Source organism: Rana temporaria, chromosome 9, assembly GCF_905171775.1.
Source record: "Rana temporaria chromosome 9, aRanTem1.1, whole genome shotgun sequence".
NCBI lineage: Eukaryota > Metazoa > Chordata > Amphibia > Anura > Ranidae > Rana > Rana temporaria.
The window spans coordinates 52,393,774-52,410,790 of record NC_053497.1 but is presented as its reverse complement, the minus strand read 5'-3'; the positions used below and the strand labels follow the sequence as shown (position 1 = coordinate 52,410,790).

General features: G+C 42.2%; 1 protein-coding gene across 1 annotated transcript in view; it reads left to right on the top strand.

The window, feature by feature from the left end:
* The window catches only part of ABCF1 (ATP binding cassette subfamily F member 1), a 67,912-nt gene that overhangs the window by 41,291 nt on the left and 9,604 nt on the right, over positions 1 to 17,017 (top strand). Inside the window, exons 13-21 of the mRNA XM_040325230.1 lie at positions 1,700 to 1,792; positions 5,572 to 5,694; positions 9,721 to 9,821; positions 10,031 to 10,116; positions 10,204 to 10,343; positions 11,706 to 11,854; positions 12,805 to 12,888; positions 13,016 to 13,140; positions 15,637 to 15,749. Of these exons, the coding sequence (XP_040181164.1) occupies positions 1,700 to 1,792; positions 5,572 to 5,694; positions 9,721 to 9,821; positions 10,031 to 10,116; positions 10,204 to 10,343; positions 11,706 to 11,854; positions 12,805 to 12,888; positions 13,016 to 13,140; positions 15,637 to 15,749 (1,014 nt within the window). The remainder of the gene's footprint in view (positions 1 to 1,699; positions 1,793 to 5,571; positions 5,695 to 9,720; positions 9,822 to 10,030; positions 10,117 to 10,203; positions 10,344 to 11,705; positions 11,855 to 12,804; positions 12,889 to 13,015; positions 13,141 to 15,636; positions 15,750 to 17,017) is intronic.

Genomic DNA, 17,017 nt, shown 5'->3' with positions numbered 1-17,017 from the left:
TTTGTCCGTTTGCAGACCAAACTTTTTGTCCGATGAAACCCGAAAAAGTTTGTCCGATGGAGCGTACACACGGTTGGACTATTTTGAAAACTTGCTAATTTTGAAGTTTGTTGGCAAAAAGTCAGACCGTGTGTATGGGCCTTAACAAGGACAGAGAGGACTGTAGGTGTGTGTGGGACTGGAAGCAGCAGCATGATGCATAGATCTGGTAATGACAGAAACCTGTTGTATTAAGACTCCTCCATGTAACAAAGTCGTCATGTTTGTGAGTAATAAACCCTTCCATGGTTTAGAAGTGCATCCGGCCTGTGTGTAACTTGCTGAGCAGATACTGACAGCATTGCTAGCAGCACCCTGAGAGACCCTGTGTCTAAGGGACATAACAGTTGGCCATTATCTATGCCTTTAGCGCAAGAAAAATGCATCTTCACTCTGGTCCTTTGTGCTTCCATTGTGTTAATCTTGCTTGCTGCATTTTTGGCCAGTTAAAAAAACTTGAGTTATAGAATTGTTTACATTGTAAAGCTTTTCTTGCGTTTAATTTTAAGTTGTAGACATTAAGGCCTCATGCATACTGGACATTAAAATAACGTTATAAAAACACCAGTAACTTTGCAGTGAGATTCAACTTTTTTTTCAAAGTTTTTGCAATAGCGTTTATTAGCGTTTTTTAGTGTTTTCTTTTTAAAAAAATCTTTTTTTCTTCTTCTTCAAATGGATAAAAAATGGTGGTAATCAACGTTTATCATCGTTGGTGTTTTTTACAGCTGAAAACCGTCTGAGAACCCTTTTTTTTTTTTTACTGCCCAAAACTGCTGATAATGGCCTATTAGCCAGATTCAGGAAGAGTTACGCCGTCGTATCTCTGAATCTGCGCCTTGTATATTTAAGTGTATTCTCAAATTGAGATGCACTTAAATCTAGCTAAGATACGACCACCGGCGACGTCGTATCTTAGCTGTCTATTTAGGCCGGCCGCTAGGGGCGTATATGCTGATTTACGCCTAGAATGCATAAATCAACGAGGTACGCCTATTCACGAACGTACGCTTGCCCGTCGCAGTAAAGATACGCCGTTTACGTAAGGCGTTTTCAGGCCCAAAGATATTCCACCAAAAAGATGGCGCAGCCAATGTTAAGTATGGACGTCGAAACCGCGGCAAATTTTTACGTCGTCTGCGCAAGTCGTCCGTGAATGGGGCTGGGCGTAATTTACGTTCACGTCGAAACCGATAAGTCTTTGCGGCGTAATTTGGAGCATGCGCACTGGGATATGTCCACGGACGGCGCATGCGCCGTTCGTTCAAAACGTCAATCACGTCGGGTCACGATTCATTAGCATAAAACACGCCCACCTCTTCACAATGTGAATTAGGCGTGCTTAGGCCGGCACATTTACGCTACGCCGCCGTAACATAGGACGCAAGTGCTTTGTGAATACAGCACTTGCCTCTCTAACTTACGGCGGCGTAGCGTATATGAGATGCGCTACGCCTGCCTAACGTTAGGCACCTCTACGTGAATCCAGCTATATGTGTGCAAAAACGTCTACTGCCAAAAACAGCTGCTGTAAAAACTTCAAAAAACGTCCAGTGTGCATGAGGCCTTCTTGTTGTATTAATGAATACAGAGTTGCAATAATGTGTGAATTTTAATTTTCGATGTAAACATGTCTCATCTAACTCTGTTTCTCCATCAGTCTGGGGATGAGGAAGATGCAGAAGAAAAGACACCAGCTGATGATCCTTTTGCCAATCTAAGCAAGAAAGAGAAAAAGAAGATAAAGAAGCAGGTGTGTGAAATGGGATTTATTCTTTGATATCACAAATTTTATTTATTGAGTAACTGTGGACCTTCGCACATAAATCTCTTGCACCATTACCCCGTCCACATTTATAAAAAAGTTGCCTTTTAAAAATGTGTTTACTTTTTTCCATTTAACCCACCACCGCCTTGATTTCAGCCACGTCTTGCATCCTCCTGGGATGCAGACATCGCATGTCCTAGAAGGCAATACTTTGCTCCATTCATAAAATCTATGGCAAAATGTAAACTTACACAAAGCCGGACCTTTACATGTCATTGAGAGGCCACCTGCAAGACCAGGAAGTAACGGCCAGCTCCTAATGAGGAAGATGGTGGCATTGGACAGGACCCTGTAGTAAGAGTGGTGGGAGAAAAGAGGACAGGGCTGGATCCACTGGGCTTGTAAGGATAAGCTCCGGCGTGTTCGCATAGAACACGTGCAGAGCCCGCCAGGAAGTGTGCACGGCGCTGTGCTAATAACAGCCAGGGAGACATTTCACGATCCCTGCAGCCGAGCATCGGGACAATGTCTCCCTGGCTGTGATTAGCACAGCGCCGTGCTCACTTCCTGGCGGCTCTGCACGTGTTCTATGCGAACAAGCCAGAGCTCATCCTTACTTGTAAGTATAGTTATGCAGCATAGCACCAAAGGGAAGTGTGGAAAAGGGTCATAATTTTCATTAGGAGGTAGAAGTTTCTCTTTAACCACTTAAGACCCGGACCTTTAGGCAGCTAAAGGACCCGGCCAGGTTTTGCGATTCGGCACTGCGTCGCTTTAACAGACAATTGCGCGGTCGTGCGACGTGGCTCCCAAACAAAATTGGCGTCCTTTTTTTTCCCACAAATAGAGCTTTCTTTTGGTGGTATTTGATCACCTTTGCGGTTTTTATTTTTTGCGCTATAAACAAAAATAGAGCGACAATTTTGAAAAAAATTCAATATTTTTTACTTTTTGCTATAATAAATATCCCCCAAAAATATATAAAAAAAAATGTTTTCCTCAGTTTAGGCCGATACGTATTCTTCTACTTATTTTTGGTAAAAAATCGCAATAAGCGTTTATCAGTTGGTTTGCGCAAAATTTATAGCGTTTACAAAAAAGGGGATAGTTTTATTGCATTTTTATTCATTTTTTTTTTTTTTTACTACTAATGGCGGCGATCAGCTTTTTTTTTTTTTTTTTCTCGTTACTGCGACATTATGGCTGACACTTTGGTCCCAAAAATGTGTCAAATTTGTCCATTTTCACAGCAAAAAATGCATTTAAAATGCATTGTTTACTGTGAAAATGACAATTGCAGTTTTGGAGTTAACCACAAGGGGGCGCTGATGGGGTTATGTGTGACCTCAAGTGTGTTAACAACTGTAGGGGGTGTGGCTGTAGGTGTGACGTCATCGATTGTGTATCCCTATAAAAGGGAACACACGATCGATGCCGCCGCCACAGTGAAGAACGGGGAAGCTGTGTTTTACATACAGCTCTCCCCGTTCTTCAGCTCCGGGGACCGATCGCGGGACCTGAGCGGCGATCAGGGTCCCGCAGCTTCGGACCGGGTCGCGTGCGTGCACCCGTGACCCACGGCTGAGTACTAGCACAGCACGTACCTGTAGGTGCATGTGCCCAGCCGTGCCATTCTGCCAACGTGAATGTGCAGGAGGCGGTCCTTAAGTGGTTAATTTTTTTGACACTGTGGGCCTAACCTCCTACCGCCATGAAGGTATGGATTGACCAAGAATTCCTTGTTCTTGAATCATGTGTCAAAAGCTTTAACAGATTTGGTCATAAGGATCGAATTTGATGGATCTGTCAATCTTGGTTATAAACAGTGGGGCAGCAACTGATTTTGTTTTTCAGAAGTTTTATTAGCGCTCTTGCTATTGGATTTGTTTTTTTTCTCTTTTTACTTTTTTTTACATAAAGGATGGTCTGTTTGGGAAAATAGATGGCGTCTCTTGGGTTTGCAGTAAAGTGGGTAGGTGGCCGGAATACTTGCTGCTTAATTGGAAATTAGAACTTTAAAGCGGTGGTTCACCCTCCATAGCAACATTTTAGCATAAAATTCGGCATAGTAGCGCGAGCTACAGTATGCCTGTCTTGATTTTTTTCGCCCGGTAATCCTCTATAGAACATTCCGACTCCCCGCGGGGAATGGGCGTTCCTATCCAGACGGAGGATGATTGACGGCCGGCTCTGGCACGTCACGCTCCCCGAAGACAGCCAGAGTAGGTCTCGGCTCTTCACGGCGCTATACGGCGCCTGCGCACAGACTATGCGCAGGCGCCGTGAAGAAGCAAGCCTATTTTGGCTATTTCCGGAGAAGCGTGACGTGCCAGAGCCGGTGACTTGTCCTCAATGTTCCCCTATGGGGGAAGTTCCTCCACTGACTGCGCAGGCGCAAACTTCCCGACGGAAATCCCCGAACCTCGCCCGGCATCCAGGCTCATTCTTTAACATCCCCGTGGATTGGAGGAGGCCGAGCGAGCGAAGCGAGCCGTCCAAGCGCAGCGAGGACGTAAGGCCGACTGGCCACTTACCTCACAATCCACGTCGCCCTGGATGCCGGCCGCCGTTCGGGGATTTCCGTCAGCAAGTTTGCACCTGCGCAGTGCTTGAAGGAACTTTCCCGATGGCTGGAACCATCTCAGCGCATCAGTTCGCGCATGCGCTGGAACTTCCATGATACATGGAACCAGCACGTCAGATCACCGGCCGTCAATCATCCTCCGTCTGGATAGGAACGCCCATTCCCCGCTGGGAGTCGGAATCTTCTATAGAGGATTGCACTTTGAGTACCGGGCGAGAAAAATCAAGACAGGCATACTGTAGCTCACGCTACTATGCCTAATTTTATGCTAGAAGAAAAAAAATATTATTTTTTTTGTTTATAGGGTGAACCCCCACTTTAACAAGCACAAATAATCCAATCCAATTCAAGACTTCAATCCAAATGGAAGTTCTTTAGGTCTTGGGTTAATGTGATTTGTAAACAACCACCTTGTAAAACATCCCATTCAGTCAAAACATTTTTGCCTAGATAAAAAAAAAAAGAAGGTATTTGGGGACAAATGGTCCTAGTTGAGGATCGATTGATAGGTGCCAGAATCTTTTTAGAATCCCTCTAGTTTGTTGGTGCTGGGTATGATATTTAGTGATTATTCTTATAGTATCACTGCCATTAGTAGGCTTTTTCTTGGACTGGGCCAGTAGATTAGGCCTAGGATGTCCATATGGTTGGTTATTTATATTTACCACTGCATAGAGATATTTAAGAATAAATTGCCTTTTTTATACTTTACATATTCACTAAATTATACACCCCACTTTTTTTAAGGTTATTATCCGATTAATCAAAAAAATTATCGGCCAACTAAAAATAATCGTTCGTTGCAGTGTTTTTTGTCCAATCATCCTGTAACGAACCAGACCTTCCCCATTCCTAAATCGGTTATTTAGTAATCCTGGAAAAGGCTCGCTGGTGATGCTGAAACGCCCTCCTTGATGTCTCTCGTACACAGCTGTATGTAAAAATCAGGCCAATGCTAAGAAGTTCCTTACATCCACCAATCGGATACATACCTGTGTGATAAATAATGCAGAAAAATATTGTAAAGTGCAAGCTTTTTAGACCGGTCCTATTGATCCTGTGTATTTTATGCTTTCATTTTTTTTTTTTTGCCTGGAATTGCCCTTTAACAAAACATTTCCCATTCTCTGATTCCCGGTTGCTCACTGACATTAACATCTCACTGTCGTCTTTCTCATAGATGGATTATGAGAAGCAGGTGGCATCAATGAAAAAGGCAACAGCAGCAGAGAACGATTTCTCAGTTTCACAAGCAGAACTGTCATCACGCCAAGCCATGCTAGAGAATGCCTCCGACATCAAGGTAACCGACAGTTCTGGCTGTCACAGAATATATAGTTCAGTTGGGTCTCGGGATGTCCATGACTGTTAATGAAAGGCTGTGTTTTTTTTTTTTTTTCACAAGCATAGTTATGATCTTAAATCGGAGTTCCGCTGAAAAAAATAAAAAATTAAGTCCGCAGCTACAAATACTGCAGCTCCTGACTTTTATTATTAGGACATTAACCTGCCCAGGGTGCCCACGATGTCCTCACCCGAAGCCAATCTGTCCCTTGGGTGGAGGCGCCAGCAGCTTTGCTAAGGGAAATCAGAAAGTGAAGCCTTGCAGCTTCACTTCCTGGTTCCCTGCTGCAAGTTGTGCTGCGCAATCCCTCCTCCGTCCCTGCTGTGGGGGGACGGAGGAGGGGCCAGACATGGCGTAGATCGCCGCAGATACTGCAGTGATCTATGCCTAGCAGTGGGAGCAAATACCTGGATTAGACACGTATACAGGTATCTTCTCCCCACTGAAAGGTGCCAAATGTGGCACCGGAGGGGCAGAGGAACCCGAAAAGCGGAAGTTCAATTTTTGGGTGGAACTCTGCTTTAAGAGTAACTCCACTTTTGTTGAGAAAAAAAAAAACATTCTTCTCCTGGGGGATTTATGTACATTTCAGGGACTTTATTCAAACTTTGTTGCAGATTCCTACCTTTTTGTTGTTCTGAAGAAATGACTGTCCATGTGCAAAGTGAATCTGTGTGGGAGGTATTTTATAATACTCAATCAGCTGCTGCACCTGCAGGGCTCTAATGAGGAAAGTGGCAAGGTCTGCATTTCTTTAGACATGATTTCTCTTAAAGGGTCACTAAAGGATTTTTTTTTGTAGCTAAATAGCTTCCTTTACCTTACTGCAGTCCTGGTTTCATGTCCTCATTGTTCGTTTTTGCTCTGATGTTGCTGTAAAACTGCTCTGTTCTGGACACTTCCTGGTTGTCTGGCTCCATATGAAAAAAGTAATGGGAGAGTTTAGTTTAGTTTTTCTAGCCTTGACTCTCTATGGCACTGTCCAGCACAGAGGCATAAAATAACATGCAAAGACTAAACTACTTTCAGTTTCGTTTTTGCATCTAAGAGGCACATTATATGATTGATTCTTATCTATTTTTAATCGTTTTTAAAAGGAATCGGTTAACTATTATGTCTCTATACCCCTGTAAACAGTCATTTCAGTGTGTGTGTGTGTGTGTGTATGTGTATATATATATATATATATATATATATATATATATATATATATATATATATATATATATATATATATATATATATATATATATATATATATATATATATATATATATATATATATGCAATGGAATGGAGTTTCTAGAGTGTCTAGAGACAATTTAACACACCCACATCCCTGGCGAATCTAGGAAAAAATTGGAGCATGTGTAGTGTACCACTCCCTCCATAAGGTGGTGGGATTTTTTAGGGTGTGTTTAGAACTATCATTGAGGCTAGCACAACCACAAAATGTAAGTTAAAGTTAAAAAAAATTGCAATAGTGATGTATGGGTTACCAGAGGGGAACCCAATAGCATTAGGTCATAACCATTTGACCACAGTTCATACTCAATATACAGGTTAGCTGTAGATGTTTGTATATGCGGAAAGCCGACGCGTTTCACAGACTTGTCTGCTTCTTCAGAACAGCTCTGTATGTATCTGTAACATTATGTAAGTCATAAAGAGTACTGTTGGTACCAATAATAATGTATCACATTTATGAAATATTTGTACATTAGGTATGGGTGCTTACCAAACTTGTAGTATTGATATTCCCACAGCCACAAAGACAAAAAGCGAGCAAAGAAGAACCCCACCACATACAGTGAAAGGGGGGTGAAGCCAAATTCAACCGCCTGGTCAGATGGACGTTGGACCATATAAGCATATACATAAACATATCACAACGATGGTAAGTGGTGGAGTAGACACGGGCATACAACATGGATAAAAAAAAAAATCCAGTTAACCTGTCTTACTAAAAAGACAGGTAAACTGGATGTTTAGTATCCATGTTGTATGCCTGTGTCTACTCCACCACTTGCCATCGCTGTGATATGTATATTGTCAGTGTGAGGGGTGTTTAAAAGGATATAACCTATGACAGGGCTTGACAAATCGCTGTCGCCATGGCGACTAGAAATGGCCTCCTGGCGACTTTTTTTTTTTTTTGTGAAGTCCCCAGCTCTTCCTTGTGTGAGCTGGCGCCATCTGGTGGTGGCCGTTTGCATTACAAGTTAAGCATTACAAGTTAAACAGCAATTCTAATGCCATTTTTCACTATTTTCACTGCCATCTTCTTCCCTCTAATTAGAACCCCCGAACATTATATATTTTTTTTTTATCCTAACACCCTAGAGAATAAAATGGCGATCTTTGCAATACTTTCTGTCACGCCGTATTTGCGCAGTGGTCATACAAGCGCACTTTTTTGGGAAAAAATTACACTTTTTTTAATTAAAAAATAAGACAACAGTAAAGTTATCCCCATTTTTTTTTAATATTATGAAAAATAATGTTATGCCGAGTAAATTCATACCCAACATACCCGCGCTTCAAAATTGCGTCCGCTCGTGGAATGCCGACAAACTTTTACCCTTTAAAATTTTCATAGGCAACGTTTAAAAAAATCTACAGGTTGCATGTTTTGAGTTACAGAGGAGGTCTAGGGCTAGAATTATTGCTCTCGCTCTACCAATCGCGGCGATACCTCACATGTGTGGTTTGAACATCGTTTACATATGCGGGCGCTGCTCGCGTATGCGTTCGCTTCTGCGCGCAAGCTCGTCGGGACAGGGTGCGTTTTCTGGCTCCTAACTTTTTTTTAGCTGGCTCCTAGATTCCAAGCAAATTTGTCAAACCCTGGCCTATGAACTATTACGTTTGATACCCTTTGATTATTATTGGCCCGCTTGTATCAATCTGCTTATATGGTCCAACGTCCATTAGACCAGGCAGTTTAATCTGCCATCACAGCCCTTTCACTGTGTGGGAGTGTCATATTTTGGCCTCTTTTTGGCATTACGGTTGTTGGAATATCAATACTACAACTTTTACAAAGTATTAATACAAAGTACTGGCTAAGGGGGGCTGAATATAAATGCACATTAAACTTTTTTACTTATTTATTTGTTAAAAAAAAATTGAAAACCATTTATAATTTTCCTTCCACTTTACAATTATGTGCCACTTTGTGTTGCTCTATTGAAAACGTTCCCAATAAAATATATTTACGTTTTTTGTTGTAACATAACAAAATGTGGAAAATTTCAAGGGGTATAAATACTTTTTCAAGTCTGTGTGTGGTTCTAGGTAATTTTAAAGCCTAAAAATGGAGATTTTTTAAGTATGTGAGAAATGTCAGAATTGGCCCGGGTTTTAAAGCGGAGGTTCACCCAAAATTCCACTTTTTGACATTAGCTGTAGCATACTGCTAACATCTGCAGTATGCTGTTGTGTTTTTTTTTTTTCCTTGTACTTATCGTTATATGAGCCCTTGTTTTCCGGCTCCAAGCGGGGAATCTGCGTTTCTAAGCGAAGAGGAGTTGATTGACGGCTGCTAAGGCGCGTCACGCTTTCCGAAAAAACCCGAAGTCACACTCAGGCGTTTACGGGCGCCTGCCATGTAGAGCTGACTGCGCAGGCACCGTAAACACCCGAGTGTGACTTCGGGTATTTCCGGAAGGCGTGACGCGCTTTAGCAGCCGTCAATCAACTCCTCTCAGCTTAGGAACGCCTATACCCGGAAGTAATCCCCCGCTCGGAGCCGGATAACAAGGGCTCGTATAACGATAAGTACAAAAAAAAAAAAAAAAGTTTATTTTTGGGTGAACCCCCGCTTTAAGTGTTTAATTGGGAACTTGCACTACAAAAAAAAAACAAGGTTTGCTTATTTATTGAGAATACAGCCGACCAACACGGAGTCTTACATTTTCGAATCAGTTGCAGAATGCTGAACATGTTATACCAGAAGTGTAAAATGAGTGTTTCCCTATCTAGTTGGAGAAGTTCAGTATCTCTGCCCATGGAAAGGAGCTGTTTGTGAATGCCGACTTGTTAGTAGTTGCTGGTCGGCGCTACGGCTTGGTGGGACCTAACGGGTAAGTAATCCAGGAACATCATTGAATTTTTTTATGGTTTAGTGGAGCACACAGCAAGGTTTGCTCATTGTGTACAAGGTGCTCTCTTGTGTTTTTGTTTTTATAATTTTTATTTTTTTATTTTAATTTTAATAATGGTTATTTTAGATTTAGTTCTTAACATTTGTTTCTCTGGGTGTTTTTTTTATTTATTTTTACTCCTTTTTAAGCAAAGGAAAAACAACTCTGCTAAAACATATTGCCAACCGTGCCCTAAACATTCCCCCCAATATTGACGTTCTTCTCTGTGAGCAAGGTATGTCCCCCTTTTACTATATTGCACCTAATGTATAAAACCTACTCGTTTTTTCCTGATTAACCTGTCTCCTTTTCTATCCTGCAGAGGTTATCGCTGATGAAACACCGGCTGTCCAAGCTGTCCTTAAGGCCGACACAAAGCGCCTGAAGTTGTTGGAACAGGAAAAGAAGCTGCAAGCTCGCCTGGAGAAGGGAGATGACAGCGCAGGGGAGAGGCTGGAGAAGGTGATGACTTGTAATTGTACAAGGTTACCGGTCATAAAATGCTTAGTACACACACATTGGGCAGCATCAACCAGTTTAACTACTTCGTATGCGGGCCATTGTAGTTTGACGGTCACAAGGTTGCTCTTCCAAGCCAGGAGGACGTCTATTGACGTCCTCGGCTCCTGACACTGGGGGGCGCGCAAGCTCGCTGCGTCACTGAGGTGCCGATGTGCATGCCTGGCGGCCGTGATGTCCGCCAGGTACCCGCGATCGCCCGTTGCACAGCCAAGGTCGTGGATCTGTGTGCGTAAACACACAGATCCACGTCCTTTCAGGGAGAGGAGACCGATGCTGTGTCACCAGATCGGTCACCTCCACCAGTTAGTCCCCTCCCTCCACAGTAAGAATCCTCACCCCCTAGTGTTAACCCCTTCCCTGCCAGTCACATTTATACAGTCAACGGTGCATATTTATAGCACTGTTTGCTGTATAAATGTGAATGGTCCCAAAAATGTGTCAAGTGTCCGATGTGTCCGCCATAATTTTGCAGTCACAATAAAAATCACAGATCGCCACCATTACTAGTATAACAAAAAAAAAAAATCATAATTCTATCCCCTACTTTGTCGGCGCTATAACTAACTTTTGCACAAACCAATCGCTATACGCTTATTGCGATTTATTTTTTGTTTTATTATTATGTATTTATTTTTTACCAAAAATATGTAGAATGCATATGGGCCTAAACTGAGAAAAAAATAGTTTTTTTAAAAGAATTGGGATATTTATTATAGCAAAAAGTAAAAAATATTGTGTGGGTTTTTTTTTTTCTTCAAAATTGTCGCTTTTTTTTTTGTTTTTTTGTTTATAGCGCAAAAAATAAAAACCACAGATGATCAAATACCACCAAAAGAACGCTCTATTTGTGGGGAAAAAAAGACATCAATTTTGTTTGGGAGCCACGACCGCGCAGTTGTCCTTCAAAGCGTGACAGTGCCGAAAGCTGACATTTCACCTGGGCAGGAAGGGGGTATATGTGCCCAGTAAGCAAGTGGTTAAAAAAAAAAAAAAGTCTGACATTCGGCCCAAGTGTATGGCAGCTGGTCTGACAGAAGCGCGCCTTTTGGATGGCTTCTGTCGGATGTGTATGCTGGAAAACCAGCAGCCGATCAGTTCTCTCAGCCAATGCCTGAGCACGCTGACCGAAATATTCTGTCAGGGGGGGGTTGATCGCTGTACTAACATCAGATGTTTAGCTCCGACCGGAGCTGTTTTTTTTTTTTTTTTTTTCATTCAACCCCAAAAAACTAGTGTGTGTGCGTGTGCTAGGCAAGCTTAAAAGTCTATATAAGATGTTGACGTGTTTTTTTCCTGTTCTAGGTCTACGAGGAATTACGAGCCACAGGAGCTGCCTCAGCAGAAGCTAAAGCCCGCAGGATTCTGGCCGGTCTGAGTTTCACTCCGGAGATGCAGGATCGAGAGACGCGGAGGTTCAGCGGAGGCTGGAGGATGAGAGTGTCACTGGCCAGGTATCTGCAAATATCTTGTTAAAACTTTCATTGCATGTAAGGAGCTGATGCACCTGGTCTGTTGATTATAAACGTATCTGGTCTTAGAACCGCAGTATTGCTTTAAAAGCCCAGTTTAAATGTGTGTGTGTGTGTGTGTGTGTGTGTGTGTGTGTGTGTGTGTGTGTGTGTGTGTGTGTGTGTGTGTGTGTGTGTGTATATATATATATATATATATATATATATATATATATATATATATATATATATATATATATATATATATATATATATATATATACATTTATTTTTAAATTTTTTGGAAAGCCTTAGACTATTATTGCAAGAGACCAAGTCTTTTACACCTATTGACACAATTTCTTTGAAGGTGCAGGGAATCCTGCATGTTTTACATTCTGTAGTGCAATATTTACACTGCCAGTGTCCGTTGTCTTCCCTACACAATGGTTCCCATTTGCTAGAAAAATCACATGCGTTTGTGATGCCATTATTGGCACCTTTTTCTTTTATCGGAAAAATGCCGAACACGCCATTTTCGGACGATATATTTTGACCGCCAAAATTAAAGTGCATCTAATAAGACGCTTCGTGAAGGTGATCAGTTTGTTGTAAATAATTTGATCATTATTGATTGTGGCAAAAATATATGCATTTTCAGAAGGTGGTCTGGATACAAGCCCTGTGAGGTTTTTTTTTTTTTTTCCTCCATTAAAAGGGTTTCCTAGCAAAGATAACCTCTATAGGGAGAGATTACAAATTTTGCATATGACAGACAGTTCAAGTATGGGCAGCATGCAAGGAAATATATATGAGCGACGCCTTGAAATCCACTTTTACAAATGTAAAACTCAAATTGTGTACTGATTTGAAATGATGCTGTAGGACTCCTGTAAAGTGTCCAGACCTGGTCATTTCTCTTGCTTCACGTTTCTGTATATTCTGTGTTCCAGGGCTCTCTTCATGGAACCGACCCTCCTTATGTTGGATGAACCAACCAATCACTTGGACCTCAACGCTGTCATCTGGCTTAACAAGTATGTGTATTACACCTGTGCACTCATTGTTGGGGGGGAAAGGAGACGCTTGTTGTCCATACTGCTCTCCACACATGAATGGGTCCTCATTACTGCTATGTGCTTCATATCTCTCTTATCTCTCCAGTTACCTGCAGGGCTGGAAGAAAACTCTCCTCGTTGTCTCCCACGACCAGGGCTTCCTGGATGACGTGTGTACGGACATAATGCATCTCGATCAGCAGAAACTCTATTATTACCGAGGCAACTACAGTAAGTATTTTCCATCACCTCTGCAAAATAAATATGCTAAAGCTGAAATCTTACAAAAATCACAAATTAATGCACCTCACTAATAAACCATTAATTTAATTGTAAGTAGCTGAATTTAACTTGGACTCCTAGCAGAGATCAGTGTTAAGCCTTGTACACACCATATGATTGTTGGCAGTGGATTGTCTGTTAACTGCTTGCCGACCAGCCGCCGCAGTTTTACGGCGGCAGGTCGGATCTGCTGGGTGAGATCACGTAGATCTACGTCATCTCTCCCAGCAGCCAATAGGGCTCCCGTGCTCGCTCGTTAGAGCGAGAACTGGGAGCTATGTGTGTAAACACACAGCTACCGGTCCTGTCAGGGAGAGAAATGCCTGATCGTCTGTTCATACAATGTATGAACAGTGATCAGTCATTTCCCCTAGTGAGTCCACCCCCCCCCCTTCAGTTAGAACACACCCAGGCACACCCACACTTGACCCCTTCCCCGCCCCCTAGTGTTAACCCCTTCCCTGCCAGTGGCCTTTTTTTTAGTAATCCATGCATTTTTATAGCACTGATCGCTATAAAAATGGCAATGGTCCCAAAAATGTGTCAAAAGTGTCCGCCATAATGTCGCAGTACCGAAAAAAAATTGCTGATCGCCACCATTACTAGTAAAAATTTTTTTTTATAAAAATGCCATAAAACTATCCCTTATTTTGTAAACGCTATAAGTTTTGCGCAAACCAATCAATAAACGCTTATTGCGATTTTTTTTCTTTTTTTTTTTTTCTTTTACGAAAAATATGTAGAAGAATACGTATCGGCCTAAACTGAGGAAAAAAACGTTTTTTTATATATATATTTTTGAGGGATATTTATTATGGTAAAAAGTAAAAAATATAAATTGTTTTCAAAATTGTTACTCTATTTTTGTTTATAGCGCAAAAAATAAAAACCGCAGAGGTGATCAAATACCACCAAAAAAAAGCTATATTTGTGGGAAAAAAAGGACGCCAATTTTGTTTGGGAGCCACGTCGCACGACCGCGCAATTGTCAATTAAAGCGACGCAGTGTCGAATCGCAAAAAGTGTGACGGAGGAAAACCCTACTTTTCTATCCGTATGGTGGAAAGTGAGATTAAAAAAAAGTTTACTACAGTTACTGGACAGTTTACCTTTTCTGCCGACATTGATCTTGCCTTGGTATCTAGTAGGTAGATGCTTGACCACTTCAATGCTGGGCACTTCCACCCCCTTCCTGCCCAGGTATATTTTTAGCTTTCAGCGCTGTAACATTTTGAATGACAATTGCGCGGTCATGGAACACTGTACCCAAATAACATTTTGATAATTTTTTTCACAGAAATAGAGCTTTTGTTTGGTGGTATTTGATCACCTCTGCGGTTTTTATTTTTTGCGCTATAAACAAAAAGACAAATTTGGAAAAAAACTCAATTTTTTGCTATAATAAATATCCCAATTTTTATTTTTTCCCCCCTTAGTTTAGGGCGATATGTATTCTACATATTTTTGGTAAAAAAAAAAAATCGTAATAAGCGTATATTGGTTTGCGCAAAAGTTATAGCGCCTACAAAATAGGTTATTGATTTATGGCATTTTTATAATATATATATATATATTTTTTTTTTTTTACTAGTAATGGTGGTGATCTGTGATTTTTTTTTTTTTTTTTTTTTTTATCAGGACTGTGACATTACAGTCACTGGCAGGGAAGGAGTTAACACTAGGGGGCGATGAAGGGGTTAAATGTGTTACCTAGGGAGTGATTCTAACTGTGGGGGGGGGACTGACCGGAGGAGACCGATCAGTGTTCCTATATACTTGGAACACGCAATCTGTCTCCTCTCCCCTGACAGAACGTGGATCTGTGTGTTTATACACACACAGATCCATGTTCCTGCTCTGTCGCAAGCGATCGCGGGTGCCCGGCAGACATCATGGCCGCCAGGCATACGCATCGGCTTGTCAGTGACGCGTGTGCCCCATATGCCAATGGGAAGCTGAGCACTTCATAGGACGCCTGCCCAGGATAGGAGATCCCATCTGCGGACGTCATATGACTATGGGCGGGCATTGAAGTGGATAAAGCAAAACTTATTTTTTTTTTTTTTTCCCCCCCCCCCCCTCTAGGAACGGGTACCTATTCCTGACAGGCTTTCAGCCTGCCCCATACTACTGACTTTTCATATTACATGTGGAGTCACCAGTTCTTCTATCTGTGCTGCTCTCTATGGTCTTCATCTCCCCCCTCGGCAGTCTTTGCCTGTCTGGTGCCTTTCACCTGCCCTCACTGGTGTTATCGTACCCTAGTTTTCTGCTGATAGAATATATGGCAGAGAGAGAAAATGGTGAAACTGACTAGGAAATTTGGCCACCAGAAGAAACCTGACTGTTGTAGTAGCTGTAGAGGAGGGACACCAAACTGTACTTCACTCTACCCAGAGGAAAAATTAGGAAAAAAGCCTTAATTTGCTGATTTTGTCTCTCTAGTGGCATTTAAGAAGATGTACCTGCAGAAACAGAAGGAGATGCTGAAACAGTATGAGAAGCAGGAAAAGAAACTGAAGGATCTGAAGGCAGGAGGGAAATCTAACAAGCAGGCGGTGAGTAGATGTGATTGGATCTTTTCAATTGGATCAGTGCTGGAACAAAGATGTTTGTTACATTGAGGTTATATAAATCCTCATGCGTTCTTGTACAGGGGTGTCAAACTCAATTTCATTGTGGGTCACATCAGCATTATGATTTTCCTAAAAAAGGCCGATTGTATCTGTAAGATTAGATTTCCAGCGCATCCCCTCCCCTTACATTAGATGTCAAGAGCCACCCCACCATCAGAAGTTCCCTTACATCACAGTGCACCCCCTTTCCCTTTGCTGCTGCTGGGAAGAAGCTGGATGCATTGCTTGAAAGTAGGAGTCTGGAGGAGGACCAGAGGAGGGCTGGAGCTCTCCTGCAGCTGCAAGAGAGGTGCGAGGGTCACATGAAATGGCCTGGAGGGCCGGATTTGGCCTGCGGGCCTTGTGTTTGACATCTCTGTTGTAGAAGGTTCATAGATATTAACCACTTAACGCCCGCCGCACGACTATTTATGTCCGCAAAATGGCACGGACAGGCAGATGGGCGTATATATACGTCCCCGCCTTTCCGCGGGTCGGGGGTCCGATCGGGACCCCCTCCGCGGTGGGCGGCTTACCTCGGGGAGTGATCCGGGACGACGGCGCCGCTATTCGTTTATAGCCGCTCCGTCGCGATCGCTCCCCGGAGCTGAAGAACGGGGAGAGCCGTATGTAAACACGGCTTCCCCGTGCTTCACTGTGGCGGCTGCATCGATCGTGTGATCCCTTTTATAGGGAGACTCGATCGATGACGTCAGTCCTACAGCCACACCCCCCTACAGTTGTAAACACACACTAGGTGAACCCCAACTCCTACAGCGCCCCCTGTGGTTAACTCCCAAACTGCAACTGTCATTTTCACAATAAACAATGCAATTTAAATGCATTTTTTGCTGTGAAAATGACAATGGTCCCAAAAATGTGTCAAAATTGTCCGAAGTGTCCGCCATAATGTCGCAGTCACGAAAAAAATCGCTGATCGCGGCCAATAGTAGTAAAAAAATTTTTTTTATAAAAATGCAATAAAACCATCCCCTATTTTGTAAACGCTATAAATTTTGCGCAAACCAATCGATAAACGCTTATTGCGATTTTTTTTTTTTACCAAAAATAGGTAGAAGAATACGTATCGGCCTAAACTGAGGAAAACATTTTTTTTATATGTTTTTGGTGGATATTTATTACAGCAAAAAGTAAAAAATATTGCATTTTTTTTTCAAAATTGTCGCTCTATTTTTGTTTATAGCGCAAAA